The 20,771-nt window shown below is 48.2% G+C and overlaps 1 protein-coding gene across 2 annotated transcripts in view; it reads left to right on the top strand.

Moving 5' to 3' along the window:
- The window catches only part of LOC129838720 (synapsin-3-like), a 139,881-nt gene that overhangs the window by 29,429 nt on the left and 89,681 nt on the right, over positions 1 to 20,771 (top strand). For both annotated transcript variants that reach the window (XM_055905876.1, XM_055905875.1), the window contains exons 3-4: positions 103 to 160; positions 14,813 to 14,904. In XM_055905876.1, the coding sequence (XP_055761851.1) occupies positions 103 to 160; positions 14,813 to 14,904 (150 nt within the window). The remainder of the gene's footprint in view (positions 1 to 102; positions 161 to 14,812; positions 14,905 to 20,771) is intronic.

Below are 20,771 nucleotides of genomic sequence, written 5' to 3'. Positions count from 1 at the left end.
CCTTTCCTGTCTAGAAGCTCCCGTAGGCTACTGTGTGGAAAAAAAGTTGTGATCGCATTTCATCTCGTCTCATTCGTCTCTTTCCCATTTCTTTCCTCACAGGGCCAAGTATTTCCGAGGGAAGAAGTTGAACGGGGAGTACGACATCCGGGTGGAGCAGGTTGGTGGCGTTAGAACTGTTGGAGCTGCAGGGACTGTGGCTGGGGCATGGATCAGATGAGGGATTGGGTTTTGTTAGCTCAGCTGATGCCACTCTTGGGTGACTGACTTGACCCACGTCTTTCACAATTTTTTTACCCCATCATCCACTAGGAATCTAAGCTGTTTTATTCAAGTACCATTAGGATAGCATGTTAGAGCTTTAACAGCTGGGTAGGAGCAGGTATTACGTACTTATTAGACACTAAGTACATGGCTTATTTACTTCCATGCCTCAGTTAGCCTGTTATCATGTTAGCATGCTCTGTGTTTGTGTACAGTATGTGCTTGGCTGCCTGATGGAATGTACTTATTTTTATGTACTCGTCTTCTCAGCATTGGATTACATGCAGGTAGAATTGAAATGTTTTCTGGACTCGTGTCAGAAGCAGTCCCTTACAGTTCTGAGTTCATGCTTTTTATTTTAATCAGAAGCTAGCAATGGCAGTAGTTCGATTAATTCTGCACCGTGTTAACACATCCTAATGGTGTTTCTGACTCTCCCATCAGGTAGCTCTTTTACAAATGTTTTGTCAGACCAACTTCCCCCTGAAGTAACCTGTTCTTAACCTTGCAGCACAAACACGGCAGTTTTAATGGGCATTTATCATTTTTTTATATGAAAAGATGCCGTCAGTGCCAATGTATATGCAAACATACGCAACCGTCTAGACATACAGTATTTTCGGTGGGTAGATAACATCTAATTTCCCTCCTAAAAGCTTGGCCATACATCTGCAAGCGATTGGGCAGGCTGGAGTCGTTGTCTTTGAAAATTAAGCGGTGGGATTTATTTGGAGAAGGAAAAAGCAAACCACAAAAGACCAGACCAGGGACTTTATAGGCTGTCTGTTTGCTCAACACTCTACTGTTGTGGTTAAATCTCATTCTCAGTAATATTGAGACCGTAGCTGGGCTGCTGGGGCTTGGAGTTGTAAGTTAAAATCATGCATTTTTTAAGAGTTGTGAAATATGGGGGCTCTGCGTTTTTGTAGCAGTTCTCGGCGTTGCTGAGAGCAAGTCCAAATAAAAATGTGGCAGCTCTTAATTAGGACCCTTAAATCAAGAGCGAAGGGACCGCTATGGGGGTCGCACCCTCAAGCCCCCTAAACCCCATCTAACCCCACTTTTATTTTTGCCAGACCCTCCACTGTTTCTCAGAAGTCCTCCTCCGCTCCTCGCAGGGTAATGAGTCAGATGCTAATTGCCTTCCCGCCATACACAGCCCAGCCGGACCCCTCGCTGGGTGTTAGTATATCTAACATAAAGCTCAAGGATGAAGGAAACCCGATCCCTGTGTGAAAAGTTGGATCAATGGGATGATGGCCCCTTTTTTGAAAACGACAATAAAAACACAGCCCCCTTGCTCTCTCTCTTTTTCTCTTTTTCCTACCTCCTCAGCTCTGCATTGTTGTTGTCGTCCCTCACCCTGCTCTGAACTCAACTGGTGCCCACGTGCCCAAAGCCAACCTAGCTAGCTCCTACTCTTCACCCAGCTGCTGCCATATAAGGTGCCAGTCTGAGGCACAGGCAGTGTACAGGCCACCCATAGCAGCTTCTGATAGCTGAGAGAGAGAGAGAGAGGCAGATAGACAGTCAGAAAGGCAGAGAGAATGTGAGAGAGAAAGAGAGGCCTATTGAGGTCTGGTACACTACATGAGCAAAAGTAGGTGGACACCTGCTCATCAAACATCTCATTCCAAACTCATTGGCATTAATATGGAGTTGGTCCACCTTTCGCCTCCACTCTTCTGGGAAGGCTTTCCACCAGATGTTGGAACATTGCTGAGGGGACTTGCTTCCGTTCAGCCACAAGAGCATTAGTGAGGTCGGGCACTGATGTTGGGAGATTAGGCCTAACTCGCAGTCTGCATTCTAATTGATACCAAAGGTGTTCAATGGAGTTGAGGTCAGGGCTTTGTGCAGGCCAGTCAAGTTCTTCCACACCGATCTTGACAAACCATTTCTGTATGGACCTCTCTTTGTGCACGGGGGCATTGTCATGCTGTAACAGGAAAGGACCTTCCCTGAACTGTTGCCACAAAGTTGGAAGTGCATCGTCTAGAATGTCATTGTATGCTATAGCGTTAAGATTTCCTTTCACTGGAACTAAGGGGCCAACCCGAACCATGAAAAACAGCCCAGAGCGTTATTCCTCCTCCAAACTTTTCAGTTGGCTCTATGCATTGGGGCAGGTAGCGTTCTCTTGGCATTCGCAAAACCTAGATTCGACCGTCGGACTGCTAGGTGGTGTAGCGTAATTCATCACTCCAGACTCCAATGGCGGCGAGCTTTACACCACTCCAGCCGACCCTTGGCATTACACATGGTGATCTTAGGCTTGTGTGCGGCTGCTCGGCAATGGAAACCCATTTCATGAAGCTCCCGACGAACAGTTATTGTGTTGATGTTGCTTCCAGAGGCAGTTTGGAACTCGGTAGTGAGTTTTGCAACCGAAGACTTTTACGCTTTTCAGCACTTGCGGTCCCGTTCTGTGAGTTTGTGTGGCCTACCACATCGCAGCTGAGCCGTTGTTGCTCCTAAACGTTTCCACTTGTGCTTACAGTTGACGAACTGATTTGTTGGAAAGGTGGTGTCCTTCGATGGTGCCACGTTGAAAGTCAGTGAGCTCTTCAGTAAGGCCATTCTACTGCCAATATTTGTTTATGGAGAGTACATGGCTGTGAGCTCGATTTTATACCTGTCAGCAACGGGTGTGGCTGAAAAGCCTATTCCACTAATTTGAAGCGGTGTGCACATACATTTGCATATATAGTGTATCTCTTGATATTCCCCTCTGCCCAACCCCATTAAAATATTTCAGGTGTGAGCATGTTGTCATAAAACACGCCTCCACACCGATGAGGCCCTGTTTTGAAGGTTAACTTTCCCGGCGCCTCGACATGTATAAAACACTTAAACACAGAGTACAACATGTCTTCAAAACACTCTCCAAAACACTCTCCATTGCACTGTGCAGATTACAAACAGAGCTCTGAGCCTTTTTTTATAGACCTGGAGGATGAGGACTGACCCACAGGAGGTAACACACTGTAGACCTGGAGGATGAGGACTGACCCACAGGAGGTAACACACTGTAGACCTATAGGATGAGGACAGACCCACAGGAGGTAACATACTGTAGACCAATAGGATGAGGACAGACCCACAGGAGGTAACATACTGTAGACCTATAGCTGGAGGATGAGGACAGACCCACAGGAGGTAACATACTGTAGACCTGGAGGATGAGGACAGACCCACAGGAGGTAACATACTGTAGACCTATAGGATGAGGACAGACCCACAGGAGGTAACATACTGTAGACCTATAGGATGAGGACAGACCCACAGGAGGTAACATACTGTAGACCTATAGGATGAGGACAGACCCACAGGAGGTAACATACTGTAGACCAATAGGATGAGGACAGACCCACAGGAGGTAACATACTGTAGACCTATAGGATGAGGACAGACCCACAGGAGGTAACATACTGTAGACCTATAGCTGGAGGATGAGGACAGATCCACAGGAGGTAACACACTGTAGACCTATAGCTGGAGGATGAGGACAGACCCACAGGAGGTAACATACTGTAGACCTATAGCTGGAGGATGAGGACAGACCCACAGGAGGTAACATACTGTAGACCTATAGCTGGAGGATGAGGACAGACCCACAGGAGGTAACATACTGTAGACCTATAGCTGGAGGATGAGGACAGACCCACAGGAGGTAACATACTGTAGACCTATAGCTGGAGGATGAGGACAGACCCACAGGAGGTAACATACTGTAGACCTATAGCTGGAGGATGAGGACAGACCCACAGGAGGTGTCACCTTGTGCCTGAATAGCATAGTTTCAGAGGGAACATCATGCGTTATTTCATATACTCTTCGCACTCGTATTTCACTGGGTTGCATGATTAGAACGGAGAGCAGTACATCAATTGAACGTTAGGTCCCACCTAACATTAATCAGTTGATTCTTTGTGCTCCATACTTTTCACGAGTTCCATAACAATGAGCGTTATCATCTAGCGTGGAGCCAGCATTCGTCATGCTTGTCCAGTGACGGCTTCAGCAAAGTTTGAACGTTCTGCTGTGTGGTGCACATCTGCAAGTAGGCGTATACGATACATGAAGAGAGTGTGAACAAATCCCATCACTGTCATAGTTTTCCAAGCGGCAAGTTCAAGTTTAACAAGTAAATGAAAATGCTCTGTCTGATTTGCTAGACTTTCTTGAGGGCCAGATGTTGCCCTAGGTACCACAGGTATCCTGCCTCATGCCAGTCACGTCCAACTGAACTCGTTCCCAGGGTTTTCCTTTGGCACAGATCAACCTTGGCCTGGCCATGAGCTGCTGCCCAGATCCTCATTGACTTACCCTCTGGGAGTCTTATCAATCTCTCAATAAGTGCTCCAAGATACCCAGCGCCATTGACTGTGCCCACTTATCTCTACACACTTGTGCCAGGAGATCCTGTGTGTGTTCAGATTGTTGATGTGCTCTAAAGGGGCATACATGGGACTTCTGTTTTTTTCCCCCACTATCTCCCACAATACCTTTTTGTGTCTCTTTTGAAGTCTCTTGGATGTGTGCTCCCCTTCTGTGCTCGGCGGCTAAGCAGTGCCAAGCGGAGGATCTCGGTCATGACATCCAGTTTCTTTCCCCCGTGAGTGATGTTTTTTCCAAGGCTGCTTGCTCGTTTCATCTGCGTCAATGTGATATTAACATCACAGACATGATTCAAATGCAATAATAGCCATCCACTGGGTACATATTGGTACTCGACAACCCTTGTTCATGAGTAGAGGAAAATAAGTACTCAATTTTGCGCAATTGGACAAATTCTGTGATTAGAATGAGTTCTAGTTGGGTCAGAAGGGACAACATCTGCTCACCAGGCCTATGACCTCAGTGAGAACAGAATGCCTGCTCTGCTCTGCTCCGCTCCCCTCCACCTTGTTCTTCCACGCTCCTCTCTTCTGCAGAAATGGAGATTCACAGCCAATTGGGTCTGTGTAATCCGTACCCTTAGTAATCGCCTCACGTCTCCACCCCCAGAGGTTCAGGGCATCTGTGTTGACGTTGTTACAAGATTGATGTTCAGTTGGAAATCGTTTACGAGGGTTCAGCACTGGCAAACTGTACAAAGACCCCTGTTGCCCTTTCTTGACCAACTTGAACAAGTGCAGCTGTGCCCTATATAGACGATAAGAAGGTTTCTATTGTGGAAAGGTTGCTGCTCTCCTCAGACTCCACTGCCTTACAATGCAGCACACATTTGTTTGTTCAGATAAATGAGGTGGAGTGTATCTAGTCCAAGTAAATAGTCATTTCTGCTGTAGAAAAACAGCTATGTTTGGACCCAAAGGAAACCACAAGATAGGAGCCTTCAATTGCCTACCCCACATCTACGTTCATCACCAGGAGCTATTTTTAGGTTTCCCACTCCGACTGTTGCTTTTGTATATATCGAGGGGGATCTGGTCAGGGGGACTGTTTCTTTTACAGGAGATATAATGGGCCATGTAATGATTGGGGGTGGTAGGGGGGAGGAGCAGGAGGTTTAGTCTAAATGGGTCTCGCACATGAAGCAGAGAATCCTTTGCCACAGTTCTAGGAGTTGAGCTATTGGTCATTGTTTATCAGTACCCTGTGTCCTAAGAGCATGACACCTCATGAATTGTTGCATAACAGTTGCAGATGTCAATATCGATCACAGGCTTTTTGCCGGCATAAGCCGGCGTAGTTGGAGTAAAATCACTTATTATCACATTCTGAATGTTGGGATAATGCTTTAGATTTGCATGTGGTTTTACTCCGGACCACCAAAGTTCTCGTTTACAAGTTTGTCACCTGACCATAGCGAAAGGCACCTTGTGCACATGAACCTCAATGACACCCATTAGCAGAATTGTAAAAAATACTCCCAAAGATTTCAGATGAGCTTTGTGTTGTGTGATGCTAGCAAGGAGAGAGGGGGAGGAGGGGGAGGAGAGGGAAGGGGAGGGGAGACCATATTTGGAGGCTATTGCTGTTTTTACTGTGCTGTCCACTTGTCCTAGGGCCCTGTGTGTGTGTGTGTGTGTGTGTGTGTGTGTGTGTGTGTGTGTGTGTGTGTGTGTGTGTGTGTGTGTGTGTGTGTGTGTGTGTGTGTGTGTGTGTGTGTGTGTGTGTGTGTGTGTGTGTGTGTGTGTGTGGTACAGTTGGGCAGAGTGCTCTCAGAATGCTGATTTGTACCCTCCGCCGGCTGTTCAGAGGGCCTAATACAGACTTTAAAATACTCACAAACACTCATACAAACACTCAGTTCCATGATGGCGCCAGAGAGGACGGCTGATGTTTTATTGTCTCTTAACCAACCATGCTATTTTGTTTTCTTTTTTCCCATTGTTTGTAACTTATTTTGTACATAATGTTGCTCCTACCGTCTCGTATGCCCGAAAAGAGCTTCTGGACAACAAAACAACGATTACTCACCTTGAATTGGACTAATAATTTTTCTTTAATGAGTGGGATTTACTCCAGACACCCGAACAGGCCCTCATCCCTGTCATTTGCTGGAGAAGAGACTGAGGATTCGCGGGAGGAGATAGGGGTGCCTTGTGAGGATCCGCCGATGAGTGGCTAATCTGCCTCTGCCATTTGTCCTATTGGCCAAAGTACAATCGCTGGATAATAAATTGGACGCACTTAAAGCATGTATATCCTACCAACGGGACATTAAAAACTGTATCTTATGTTTCACGGAGTCGTAGCTGAACGACGACATGAATAACATACAGCTGGCAGGTTATACACTGTATCGGCAGGATAGAACTGCAGCGTCTGGTAAGACAAGAGGTGGGGGTCTGTGTATTTGTAAACAACAGCTGGTGCACAATATCTAAGGAAGTCTCTAGGTTTTGCGCGCCTGAGGTAGAGTATCTTATGATAATCTGTAGACCACACTATCTACCTAGAGAGTTTACATCTGTATTTTTCATAGCTGTCTACATAGCACCACAGACCAATGCTGGCACTAAGACCACACTCAATGAGCTGTATACTGCCATAAGCAAACAGGAAAACGTTCATCCAGAGGCAACGCCCCTAGTGCCCGGGGACTTTAATGCAGGAAAACTAAAATCCGTTTTACCTCATTTCTACCAGCATGTTAAATGTGTAGCTATTCCCTCTGCAAGGCAATCAAACAAGCAAAGCGTCAGTATGGAGACAAAGTAGAGTCGCAATTCAACGGCTCAAACACGAGACGTATGTGGCAGTGTCTACAGTCAGTCACGGATTACAAAAAGAAACCAGCCCCGTCGCGGACATCGACAACTTATTTGCTCGCTTTGAGGACAATACAGTGCCACTGACACGGCCCGCTACCAAAGCCTGTGGGCTCTCCTTCTCCGTGGCCAACGTGAGTAAAACATTTAAACGTGTTAACCCTCGCAAGGCTGCCGGGACCGGACGGCATCCCTAGCCATGTCCTCAGAGCATGCCGTCTAGCCATGTCCTCAGAGCATGCGCAGACCAGCTGGCTGGTGTGCTTACGGACATATTCAATCAATCCCTATCCCAGTCTATTGTGCCACATGCTTCAAAATGGCCACCATTGTTCCTGTCCCCAAGAAAGCAGAAGTAACTGAACTAAATGATTATCGCCCCGTAGCACTCACTTCTGTCATCATGAAGTGCTTTGAGAGACTAGTCAAGGATCATATCACCTCCACCCTACCTGATACCCTAGACACACTCCAATTTGCTTACTGCCCCAATAGGTCCACAGACGACGCAATCGCCATCACACCGCACTCTGCCCTATCCCATCTGGACAAGAGGAATACCTATGTAAGAATGCTGTTCATTGACTATAGCTCAGCATTTAACACCGTACCCTCCAAGCTCATCATTAAGCTCAAGACACTGGGTCTCGACCCCGCCCTGTGCAACTGGGTCCTGGACTTCCTGACGGGCCGCCCCCCAGCTGGCGAAGGTAAGACTGATCCCGCTGATCCTCAACACTGGGGCCCCACAAGGGTGCGTTCTCAGCCTTCTCCTGTACTCCCTGTTTACCCATGACTGCTTGGCCATGCACGCCTCCAACTCAATCATCAAGTTTGCAGGTGACACTACAGTGGTAGGACGGCTTACAGGGAGGAGGTGAGGGCCCTCAGAGTGTAGTGTCAGGAAAATAACCTCTCACTCAACGTCAACAAAACAAAGGAGATGATCGTGGACTCCAGGAAACATCAGAGGGAGCATCCCCCCATCCACATCAATGGAACAGTAGTGGAGAAGGTAAAAGTTGTAAGTTCCTCGGCGTACACATCACGGACAAACTGAAATGGTCCACCCACAAAGACAATGTGGTGAAGAAGGCACAACAGTGCCTCTTCAACCTCCAGGAGGCTGAAGAAATGTGGCTTGTCACCTAAAACACTCACAAACTTTTGCAGATGCACAATCGAGAGCATCCTGTCGGGCTGTATCACCGCCTGCTACGGCAACTGCTCCACCCACAACCGTAAGGCTCTCCAGAGGGTAGTGAGGTCTGCACAACGCATCACTGGGGGCAAACTACCTGCCCTTCAGGACACCTACACCACCCGATATCACAGGAAGGCCAAAAAGATCATCAAGGACAACAACCACCCGAGCCACTGCCTGTTCACCCCGCTATCATCCAGAAGGCGAGGTCAGTAGAGGTGCATCAAAGCTGGGACCGAGAGACTGAAAAACAGCTTCTATCTCAAGGCCATCAGACTGTTAAAAAGCCATCACTAACATAGAGTGGCTGCTGCCAACATACAGACTCAAATCTCTGGCCACTTTAATACATTTAATAAATGGATTTAATAAAGGTATCACTAGTCACTTTAAATAACGCCACTTTAATAATGTCTACATATCCTACATTACTCATCTCATATGTATATACTGTATTCTATACCATCTGCTGCATCTTGCCTATGCCTCTCGGCCATCGCTCATCCATATATTTATATGTACATATTCTTATTCACCCCTTTACGTTTGTGTGTATAAGGTAGTTGTTGTGAATTTGTTAGATTACTTGTTAGATATTACTGCACTGTCGGAACTAGAAGCATAAGCATTTTGCTACACTCACATTAACATCTGCTAACCATGTGTAAGTGAACAATAACATTTGACTTGATTTTAAGTGTGCAACCAGAGGGGAAAAAACTCTAGACCACCTTTACTCCACACACAGATACACGTACAAAGCTCTCCCTCGCCCTCGATTTGGCAAATCTGACCACAATATATATTGATGACTTCGTCCCCACAGTGACTGCACCTACCTACCCCAACCAGAAGCCATGGATTACAGGGAGCATCCGCACTGAGCTAAAGGGTAGAGCTGGGAAGCACAGCCGAGAGCTGCCCCATGACACAAGCCTACCAGACGAGCTAAATTACTTCTATGCGACATATTTTTACCTTGTCAGCTTGGGGAATTGATCTAGAAACCTTTCGGTTACTAGCTCAATGCTCTAACCACTAGGCTACCTGCCGCCCCAACTAGTAATGCTTCTTGCACTGAGATGCAGTGCCTTAGACCGCTGCGCCCCTCGGGAGCTGTTCACTCATGACTGCACGGCCAGGCACGACTCCAACACCATCATTAAGTAAGCCGATGACACAACAGTGGTAGGCCTGATCACCGACAACGACGAGACAGCCTATAGGGAGGAGGTCAGAGACCTGACCTCAAGACAAAGAAATTGATTGTGGACTACAGGAATAGGACGACCGAGCACGCCCGCATTCTCATCGACGGGCTGTAGTGGAGCAGGTTGAGAGCTTCAAATTCCTTGGCGTCCACATCACCAACAAACTAACTTGGTCCAAGCACACCAAGACAGTCGTGAAGAGGGCACAACAAAACTTATTCACCCTCAGGAGACTGAAAAGATTTGGCATGGGTCCTCAGATCCTCAAAGTTCTACAGCTGCACCATCGAGAGCATCCTGACTGGTTGCATCACTGCCTGGTATGGCAACTGCTCGGCCTCAGACCGCAAGGCACTACAGAGGGTAGTGCGTACGGCCCAATACATCACTGGGGCCAAGCTTCCTGCCATCCAGGACCTCTATACCAGGCGGTGTCAGAGAAAGGCCCTAAAAATTTTAAAAGATTCCAGCCACCCTAGTCATAGACGGTTCTCTCTGCTACCGCATGGCAAGCGGTACCGGAGCGCCAAGTCTAGGACCAAAAGGCTTCTAAACAGCTTCTACCCCCACGCCATAAGACTCCTGAACATCTAATCAAATGGCTACCCAGACTATCTGCATTGCCGCCCCCGTCTTTTACGCTGCTGCTACTCTCTGCTATTGTCTGCATAGTCACTTTAATAACTCTACCTACATGTACATATTACCTTGACTAACCAGTGCACCCGCACATTGACTCTATACACAGGGGGTACCGGTACAGCCTCGCTATTGTTATTTTACTGCTGCTCTCTAATTATTTCATACTTTTATTTGATTTTATTTGTAGGTATTTTTATTAACAGCATAGTTGGTTAAGGGCTTTTAAGTAAGCATTTCACTGTCAGGTTGTATTTGGCGCATGTGACAAATCAAATTTGATTTGATACACAAATTCGTGGACAAGTTTGAGTTATGCATGTGCACTCTATCTCAAGTCCAGATTTGACCAAGGCAGCTACAAGGATGGAACATTACAGAGCCACGAGAGAGACTTTAATCAGTTAAATCATGGAACACTCTTCTTGAGGCCAGGGTATGGCTTTAAAAACAATCACATATAGGACAGTTAGTACTTCAGATCCCGTTCCTTGAATATTAACAGGTTGTGGAAGATTTGGTGTGAGTATCATTTAGGCACTCATTGAATTGCCCTAGAAAGATGGCTCTCTGGCCAGACTGCTTGGTATGTTGGATACCAGTATCAAAGACCTGTCCTGCAGCCTCCTGGCACGTTTAGAAATACTGCAACTGTAACACAGAGATCCAGCATTAAATGACATCAGTGGCGGTTATAGAGGAAAGAAGAATCGTGTACTAGGGGCAGTTTAAGGGGAGAGAAGGCAGTTCCCATGTATCCTGTCCTGTTTTCCTTTCCCAGGGTGAGAGCTGCTCTAACACAAATCTGAATCTATTACCCTGATGGTAACCATGGCACTGTCAAACGGGCCCTGTGTCCCGGGCACTCGCCCCAGTCACAAAAACGGCTCATCCATAACTGTCCAATGACAGAGGGCCCCACCGAGCCAGCCAGCCAATAGCAGGAGTTGTGGAGCATTTTTGGTTGTTGCCAGAAACTAGCCCACTCTTCTGGTTTTATCTGGTCACAGCAAATGTCAATGTAGGCCCCTGCTGAGGGATTGCAATTTGCCAGGGGGATGAGTTGCAGATCTGTATACTGGGTTGTGTGGCGTGTGTGTAGATGTGCGCGATTCTCTGTGCATTTGTGTGTGTGTGTGTGTGAGAAAGTTAGCGCCTCTGTGTGTGTCTGTTATGTCTTTTAAGAGTCTTCCTTGGTGATGGTAAAGCATTGTGCCGAGCACACAGATGTTTCGTTGAGAGGCGGGTATCAGTGGAGAGGAGCTGAGGAGAGGAAGGGAGCCAAGTTCCAGTGTGTTGTGTCTTTGAGGCGCATTGAGAGTGAGTGGCGCCTCGCTGTCCCGTAAATGAGATTAGGGCATTTACTCGCCCCCTGCTCTCTTCTCCTCCTCTGTAAGCGCAACACAATAAATAAAAAGAGGGGGTATTTTTTTACAGAAAAAAATACTGTTTTGTTAAGTTGGCACATTGTTCTGGAAACAAACGAATGAGGAAGACATACTCCCCCATACTTTTTGTTTGTGCTGGCCACAATTGAGCAATTTGAATAGGATTCTGGAGTATATTGGTTGCAACAAACTGTACAGAAGACACTGTTTTGTATTCAAATAAATGGAGGCTTTGGCCTGCATCCTTTCCTACAAAGTATCCACTCTGCAGAGACCCAGATAGATAGCTGAAGAGCAACGCTGGTGCCTCACAAACAACAAACACTGGAAGTTAAGGAAAGTAATGGTCTCTTCAGGTTGTGGCCTTTTTGAGATTGACACATATTAGTGGGGTTTCAGAGTGCTTCTGAGGTTAGAGGACAAGCTCATGTTTCTCCATCAATACTTCAGAGGCTGAACTCACATTGCCCGTATCGGAACTTTAAGTCAATCCATGTTCTGGGGAGTTTTTGTCAGCCACGTTCATCGGCCAAATACAATGCTTACACAGATGGCTTTTGTTTTTCTATTTGCACAGCACATGTTCGAACGACGTTCTGTGGCTTTACTTTGACAAAGTTCGTATTAACACTAGAGCAGCTAAACAATATCAGTCCCATTCTGTGTTTGTGACTCCACCACAATCTGGATATAGGCGTAGTGTACAAAACGTTAACACCTTTCTAATATTGACTTGCACCCCCGCCTTTTTGTCCTCAGAACAGACTCGATTCATCGGGTCATGGACTCTACAAGGTGTCGAAAGCGTTCCACAGGGATGCTGGCCCATGTTGACTCCAAAGTCGGCTGGAGGTCCTTTGGGTGGTGGACCATTCTTGATCCACACAGGAAACTGTTGAGCGTGAAAAAATCCAACAGCGCTGCAGTTCTTGACACAAACCAGTGCACGTGGCACCTACTACCATACCCCATTCAAAGGCACAGAAATACTTTTGTCTCGCAAAATCCATGTCTCAATTGTCTCAAGGCTTTAATAAAATCCTTCTTTCAACTGTCTTCCTTCATCTACACTGATTTGAAGTGGATTTAACAAGTGAGATCAATAAGTGATCATAGCTTTCGTCTTGATTCACCTGGTCAGTCTATATCATGGAGAGTTCATCGTGTTTTGTACACTCAGCGTAGCTTGTTTATTCAGATGAGTAACTCATTGTTTAACTATGTAGCCTATAGGAAGAGTGAATTATTGCATTTGGCCCACCACGAGCCCATGTAGGTTCCTCATATGACAAATTATATCTGTAAAGTTGTGTTTGGGAGTCAACCAGGTCCGCCAAATTGAATTTTTCATAGTAGAAAAGCTGCAGGACTACACATTGAGGACCCATTAAAATGCCTGCATTAGTGTCACGCTACATTCTTCAAAGTGATGTTAAGTCTGACAAGTGTTACCACTAGAAGTCGGAGGTCAACGTCTTGCTGTTCCCGAGGTCAAGCTCTTACTCCTACGGATCTCTCTCTGGGGCTTTTGGTTCATAACCTCTAATGCGAGCACCTAGCTAGGACTTGGAGGGCCTGAGACGAGCTCCTCTCTAACTCTGCAACATCCCACACTGCAGTATACGGGCTGAAACCGATCCTTCTTGACATTTGACCCCTAACCCTCACCTCTCCTTCCATCCTGAGTAGACTGGCCTCCCCATCTCCACAGAGCTAACATGTTGGAAGCATGTTCATAGTAAAGCAAGGCAGGAATGTTGTCTTTTCTTTAGGGTTCATTAGCTTTTTGGCCCTCAGTGAAGCTAAATCTTTTAGGGTACCAACACCCAAACAAGGTCACCAAGGCCAAAAACAACGACATGAACCCAGCATATGATCAAACGAAACCCCAAACTGAAATGACTGCAGTGATTTTGTTATTTTATTATGATTTGAAAAAAACATGTAAAATATATTTTAAATGTAGCGTTTAATCCCTTCCTGATTCCTGGCTTAGGACAGCATCATTCATTGGCCTGTCTGTCTCTGTGGTTCTCTAGCATAAATATGGTGTGTTTTATCAGCCCTGACTTTAGCAGACATGCCATACATAGAGGATGTGTGTCTCATTAACAAGTTCCCCCACTGGGCCACACTCATTGTGCAAGTGCCTGATTGTACAGTATTTACCCTGCAGCAAAATGTACTAATGGCTAATAATATATGTGATTGTGTCTGGGCTGAAGCGGATGTCGGTAGATTTGGAATCTGTTATGAATTTATTACATTTAGGCACAATATGCATTTAACACGTGTCCCCTTGCGAGGTACTGTCCTGAGAACACAGTCAGTCAGTGAAAGACTAAAAAAAAACAGATTCATGGGAGTTAAATCTCTGGAGCAAATCTATTTCTAACTTGTAATTACACAAGAGACAATGGAGGCACTTGGCCCCTAATGCCCCATTCTAGTCCCTCTGTTCCCAGCGCTCTCTCCCAGACAGGCCAAGCTGCAGTGTGTCCCTTCCCCTCAAGAGAGGATCTCTGCTCTGACTGGGAGTTTGATCAAGTCATTAAGTAGCTGCCTGGGCTAAAGCCTCCCTCCCTGTCACAAGGCCTCTGCTGTCCTGTCCTCTCTGGGAGGCCACAGACACAGACAGACTCAGACTAATCAAGTTATCCAATCTGTCTCTCCTCTCTGGCTCTGTATCTCTCTCTCTCTTTGTCTCACTCTCTCTCTCTCTCTCTCTCTCTCTCTCTCTCTCTCTCTCTCTCTCGCTCTGTTTTATGTTGTTGATTCAGACCTATATACACCAAATGGAAATGGTGTTTTACAGTAATTTGCTACTTCTATACCCCAGTGAATAATGTGTATAATCAGCGTGGTTTTCTCCTTTTTTCACAGGCGGAGTTCTCAGAGATCAACCTGGCTTCGTACATGAACACTGGGTGTATGATTGATATGCAGGCCATAAGAGGAGGAACCAAAGTGGTCAGGTAAGGTAACAAAGAGAGAGAGCGATGGAAGGAGATGGAGAAAAGAGAGAGCGGTCCCTGTATGTCCGTCAGTAGCTCTGCTCTGACGCATTTGCCCACGCATCTTCACTCTCCCTCAGTGGGTCCAGACAATGGCTCCAGTTATTCCCTTTCAACAGCCATCAGCTACATTGTAGACAAGTAATATGTGTGTGTGTGTGTGTGTGTGTGTATATACATTTGCTTTCAGTCACAAAAAAAGGACGTCACAAAAGACGATGGAGCCGGTGGGAAATGATATGAAAAGGACTGGCTATTACTGTCACGCAAAACATTTCTGTGAATACCTCTGAAAAGAAGTACAGCACCAAAAGCACCCAACCTTATTACCTCTGTATCCTTCCTCCCAGCCCAAACACTACTTCTCAGAGTTCCAGAATTCCCTCAATTTTGTTCTGTGTTCCATACGTCAGCAAGGTTCCAAAATGGAACCGTCTTCACATAACTTCTTTTACATACCAACAGGCCAAACTCTACTGCAACTCTGGGCTGCAGTAGAGCAGTTTTTCTGGTAGTTTGGGAGTTGACGTCACCCCCTGCCTCTCTCTTCCTTTATGTAGCAGGGTTTCAGGCCCTGATTAGTAAATTAGATTAGCTAATGAGGTGCATGCTGCTGTGGAGCGTCAGACCACTGCTTGTTTCACAGCCTTCTGGGGAATGCACTAGCCTGGTCCCAGATCTGTTTGTGCTGTCTTGCCATCGGCATAACAATGACCATAGGAGTTGGAACAAACAGATCTGGGACCAGGCTAGTAATGTACTACTCAGCTCTATGCTGGCATCGCAACACAACGCTGTCATGAACGTTGTGTTTTTCTTGTGTACACATAATCTGAAAAAACAACCTTCAGTGTTGGATCTGGCAGTCGTACAGGAAATGTTCAGGAAACGAGGCCGCGTGTAGTTTGAAGCAGTTTGAAGTTAAGTCAAGGATACACAGTGGCTAGAATAGACAGATTACAGTGTTGTGTATCATGCCATTCTGTTGTAGCTTGTTGTCTGGGAGGTGGATGCCTGCCTGGCTGTCCATCACGGAGGTTATTGTATTGCTTGTGTCAGGGTTGTGTGCAGCGAAGTAGCAGAGTCAAATGCAGGACACAGGTGATGAGCGAAACACAAAACGTTTACTCAAAATCACAGCAAAAATCCACAAAGAGAAAAAACAAGGAATAACAACAACCACTTACGTAACAAACAATCACGGACAAAACAGAAATGAAAGCCAGAGGGTTAAATAGGGAACATGATGGGGGAATTGAAAACAGGTGTGTATAATACAGACAAAACAAAACGAAACTGAAAAGTGGATCGATGGCGACTAGAAAGCCGGTGACGTCGACCGCCGAACACCACCCGAACAAGGAGAAGGGCCGACTTCGGCGGAAGTCGTGACAGTACCCCTCCCCTGACGCACGGCTCCAGCAGCGCGACGACACCGGCCTCGGGGACGACCCGGAGGGCGAGGTGCAGGGCGATCCGGGTGGAGACGGGGAAACTCTTGTAACATGGATGGATCTAGAATGTCCTCCACCGGTACCCAGCATCTCTCCTCCGGACCGTACCCCTCCCACTCCACGAGGTACTGAAGGCCCCTCGCCCGACGTCTAGAATCCACGATGGCCCTTACGGTATACGCCGGGACCCCCTCGATGTCAAGAGGGGGCGAAGGGACCTCCCGCACCTCAGACTGCTGGAGCGGACCAGCCACCACCGGCCTGAGGAGAGACACATGGAACGAGGGATTAATACGATAATCAGGGGGGAGTTGTAACCTATAACAAACCTCGTTCAGTCTCCTCAGGACTTTAAATGGCCCCACAAACCGCGGACCCAGCTTCCGGCAGGGCAGGTGAAGGGGTAGGTTTCGGGTCGAGAGCCAGACCCGATCCCCCGGTGCATACACGGGGGCCTCACTGCGGTGGCGGTCGGCACTCGCCTTTTGTCTCCTGATGGCCCGTTGTAGCCGTACGTGGGCAGCGTTCCAAGTCTCCTCTGAGTGCCGAAACCATTCATCCACCGCAGGAGCGTCAATCTGGCTCTGATGCCATGGTGCCAGGACCGGCTGGTAACCTAGCACACACTGAAAAGGTGATAGGTTGGTAGAGGAGTGGCGGAGGGAGTTTTGGGCCATCTCGGCCCAGGGGATGTAAGCTGCCCACTCCCCCGGCCGGTCCTGGCAATAGGACCTCAGAAACCTACCCACATCCTGGTTTACTCTTTCCACCTGCCCGTTGCTCTCGGGGTGGAAACCTGAGGTAAGGCTGACCGAGATCCCCAGGCGTTCCATAAACGCCCTCCAGACTCTAGACGTAAATTGGGGACCCCGATCAGAAACTATATCCTCAGGCACCCCGTAGTCCCGGAATACATGGGTGAACAGAGCCTCCGCAGTTTGTAGAGCCGTAGGGAGACCGGGCAAAGGAAGGAGACGGCAGGACTTAGAAAACCGATCCACAACAACCAGGATCGTGGTGTTACCCCGCGACGGGGGAAGATCCGTCACAAAATCCACCGATAGGTCTGACCATGGTCGCTGTGGAACGGGAAGGGGTTGTAATTTCCCTCTGGGCAGATGTCTAGGTGCCTTACACTGTGCACATACCGAACAGGAGGAAACATAAACCCGCACGTCCTTAGCTAAAGTGGGCCACCAGTACTTCTCAGAAAGGCAGCGCACCGTCCGACCGATACCAGGATGACCAGAGGAGGGTGACGTATGAGCCCAACAGATCAAACGATCGCGGACATCAAACGGAACGTACATACGCCCAGCTGGACAGTCAGGTGGAATGGGCTCTGAACGTGAATCCCGTTCGATGTCCGCGTCCACCTCCCATACCACCGGTGCCACCAGGCGAGAGGCTGGAATGATGGGAGTGGGATCTGAGGACCTCTCCTCTGTATCATACAGCCGGGACAGTGCGTCTGCCTTAACGTTCTGGGAACCTGGTTTGTAGGAAAGGGTGAAATCAAAACGAGTGAAAAACATGGCCCACCTTGCCTGACGAGGGTTCATTCTCCTCGCTGCCCGTATGTACTCCAGATTGCGGTGGTCAGTCCAAATGAGAAAAGGGTGTCTAGCCCCCTCAAGCCAGTGTCTCCACGCTTTCAGAGCCATGACAACAGCCAGCAACTCCCGGTCCCCCACATCATAGTTTCGCTCCGCCGGGCTGAGCTTCTTCGAAAAGAATGCACAGGGGCGAAGCTTTAGTGGCGTACCTGAACGCTGAGACAGCACAGCCCCTATCCCCGCCTCGGACGCGTCCACCTCAACTATGAATGCTAAGGAAGGATCAGGATGAGCCAGCACGGGAGCTGAAGTGAACAGAGCCTTCAGGTGACCAAACGTCCTGTCCGCTCCAGCTGTCCACTGCAGTCTCACCGGTCCTCCCCTCAGCAGTGAGGTAATGGGAGCCGCTACCTGACCAAAACCCCGGATAAATCTCCGGTAGTAGTTGGCAAACCCTAAAAACTGCTGCACTTCCTTTACCATGGTTGGAGTCGGCCAATTACGCACGGCTGAAATGCGGTCATTCTCCATCTCCACCCCTGACGCTGAAAAGCGGTACCCTAGGAAGGAGATGGACTGTTGGAAGAACAGACATTTCTCAGCCTTGACGTACAGGTCATGCTCCAACAGTCGACCAAGCACCTTACGCACCAGGGACACATGCTCGGCGCGTGTAGCGGAGTATATTAGAATGTCATCTATATACACCACTACACCCTGCCCGTGCAAGTCCCTGAATATCTCATCCACAAATGATTGGAAGACTGATGGAGCATTCATTAACCCGTACGGCATGACGAGGTACTCATAATGCCCAGAAGTGGTGCTAAATGCTGTCTTCCACTCATTTCCCCCCTTAATACGCACCAGGCTGTAAGCGCTCCTGAGGTCCAATTTTGTGAAGAAGTGCGCCCCGTGTAATGACTCGGTCATACTGGCTATGAGTGGTAGCGGGTAACTGTATTTTTTCGTGATCTTATTTAATCCTCGATAATCAATACACGGGCGCAAACCTACATCCTTCTTCTTCACAAAAAAGAAGCTCGAGGAGACAGGTGAGATGGAAGGCCGAATGTATCCCTGTCCCAGAGATTCGGTGACATATGTCTCCATAGCCACCGTCTACTCCTGTGACAGAGGATACACATGACTCCTGGGAAGTTTAGCGTCTACCAAGAGATCTATCGCACAATCACCCGGTCGATGGGGTGGTAATTGAGTCGCCTTCTTCTTACAGAAGGCGAGTGCCAAATCGGCATATTCGGGAGGAATGTGCATGTTGGAAACCTGGTTTGGACTCTCCACCGTAGTGGCACCCAGGGAAACACCTACACATCTACCTGAACACTGACAGGACCATCCCTTGAGAGTCCTCTGTTGCCACGAAATAATCGGATCATGAGAGGCCAACCAGGGAAGACCCAACACAACAGGAAACGCAGGAGAGTCGATCAAAAAGAGACTAATTCTCTCCTCGTGATCCCCCTGCGTTCTCATAGCGATGGGCGCCGTGACCTCCCCAATCAGCCCCGACCCCAAAGGACGACTATCTAAGGCATGTACAGGGAAGGGAACATCAACAGGAATAATAGGGATCCCTAATCTATGTGCTAAAGAGCGATCAATAAAGTTCCCAGCTGCGCCTGAATCTACTAGCGCCATATGCTGGGGATGCGAGGAAAACTCAGGAAATTCTATATGTAACCACATGTGCGCAACAGAAGACTCTGGGTGAGTTATGTGCCTACTCACCGGAGATGGCCCATCAGTGCTCTGCCTGCTACCTCGACTTCCAGGAGAAACAACCCAGCACCGGACAGCAGTGTGTCCTCTGCGTCCACAGTTGGTTCATGGAGTGGTCCTCCCTCCGGTCTCCCTACTAGCAGCCCCTCCTAACTCCATCGGTGTAGGATCCAAGGGGCTGGGTAATGGAACGGGCGGACCCCGATCTAGACGTCCGCGGGAGGCCAACAGGTTATCCAGCCGGATAGATAAGTCCACCAGCTGGTCCAGGTTAAGAGTGGTGTCCCTGCAGGCTAACTCCCTACGAACGTCCTCTCGTAGACTACACCTGTAGTGATCGATCAGGGCCCGCTCATTCCATCCCGCACCAGCGGCCAGAGTACGGAAGTCCAAGGCGAAATCTTGAGCGCTCCTCATCCCTTGTCTGAGATGGAACAAACACTCTCCCGCCGCTCTCCCTTCAGGTGGATGATCAAAGACCGCCCGGAAGCGGCGAGAGAAGTCATCATAGTCATCCAGGGTTTGTCCCTCTCCTTCCCAGATGGCGTTGGCCCACTCCAGGGCCTTACCAGTCAGACAGGAGATGAGGGCGCCCACTTTCTCTCGTCCTGAAGGGGTCGGATGAACAGTTGCCAGGTATAACTCCAACAGTAGGAGGAACCCCTGACACCCGGCTGCTGTACCGTCATACACTCCTGGGAGCGAGAGCCGAATCCCACTGGGTCCTGACGATGGAGGGATGACCGGTGGAGTAGGGATAGGGGCGGGTGGTGATGATGGGGTCTGATTTACCGGGAGACCTCCTCTCTCCCATCGGTCCATTGTCTGCAGCACACGATCCATGGCAGTCCCTAAACTGTGTAACATGGTCGCGTGCTGTTGAACTTGCTCCTCGACTGGGAGAGAGGGGCTGGCTGTGCCTGCTGACTCCATTTGAAGTTCTGGTCCGTGATTCTGTCAGGGTTGTGTGCAGCGAAGTAGCAGAGTCAAATGCAGGACACAGGTGATGAGCGAAACACAAAACGTTTACTCAAAATCACAGCAAAAATCCACAAAGAGAAAAAACAAGGAATAA

Source organism: Salvelinus fontinalis, chromosome 39, assembly GCF_029448725.1.
Source record: "Salvelinus fontinalis isolate EN_2023a chromosome 39, ASM2944872v1, whole genome shotgun sequence".
NCBI classification, from domain to species: domain Eukaryota; kingdom Metazoa; phylum Chordata; class Actinopteri; order Salmoniformes; family Salmonidae; genus Salvelinus; species Salvelinus fontinalis.
The sequence above is the reverse complement of the archived record's forward strand: the minus strand, read 5'-3'. Positions and strand labels throughout refer to the sequence as shown.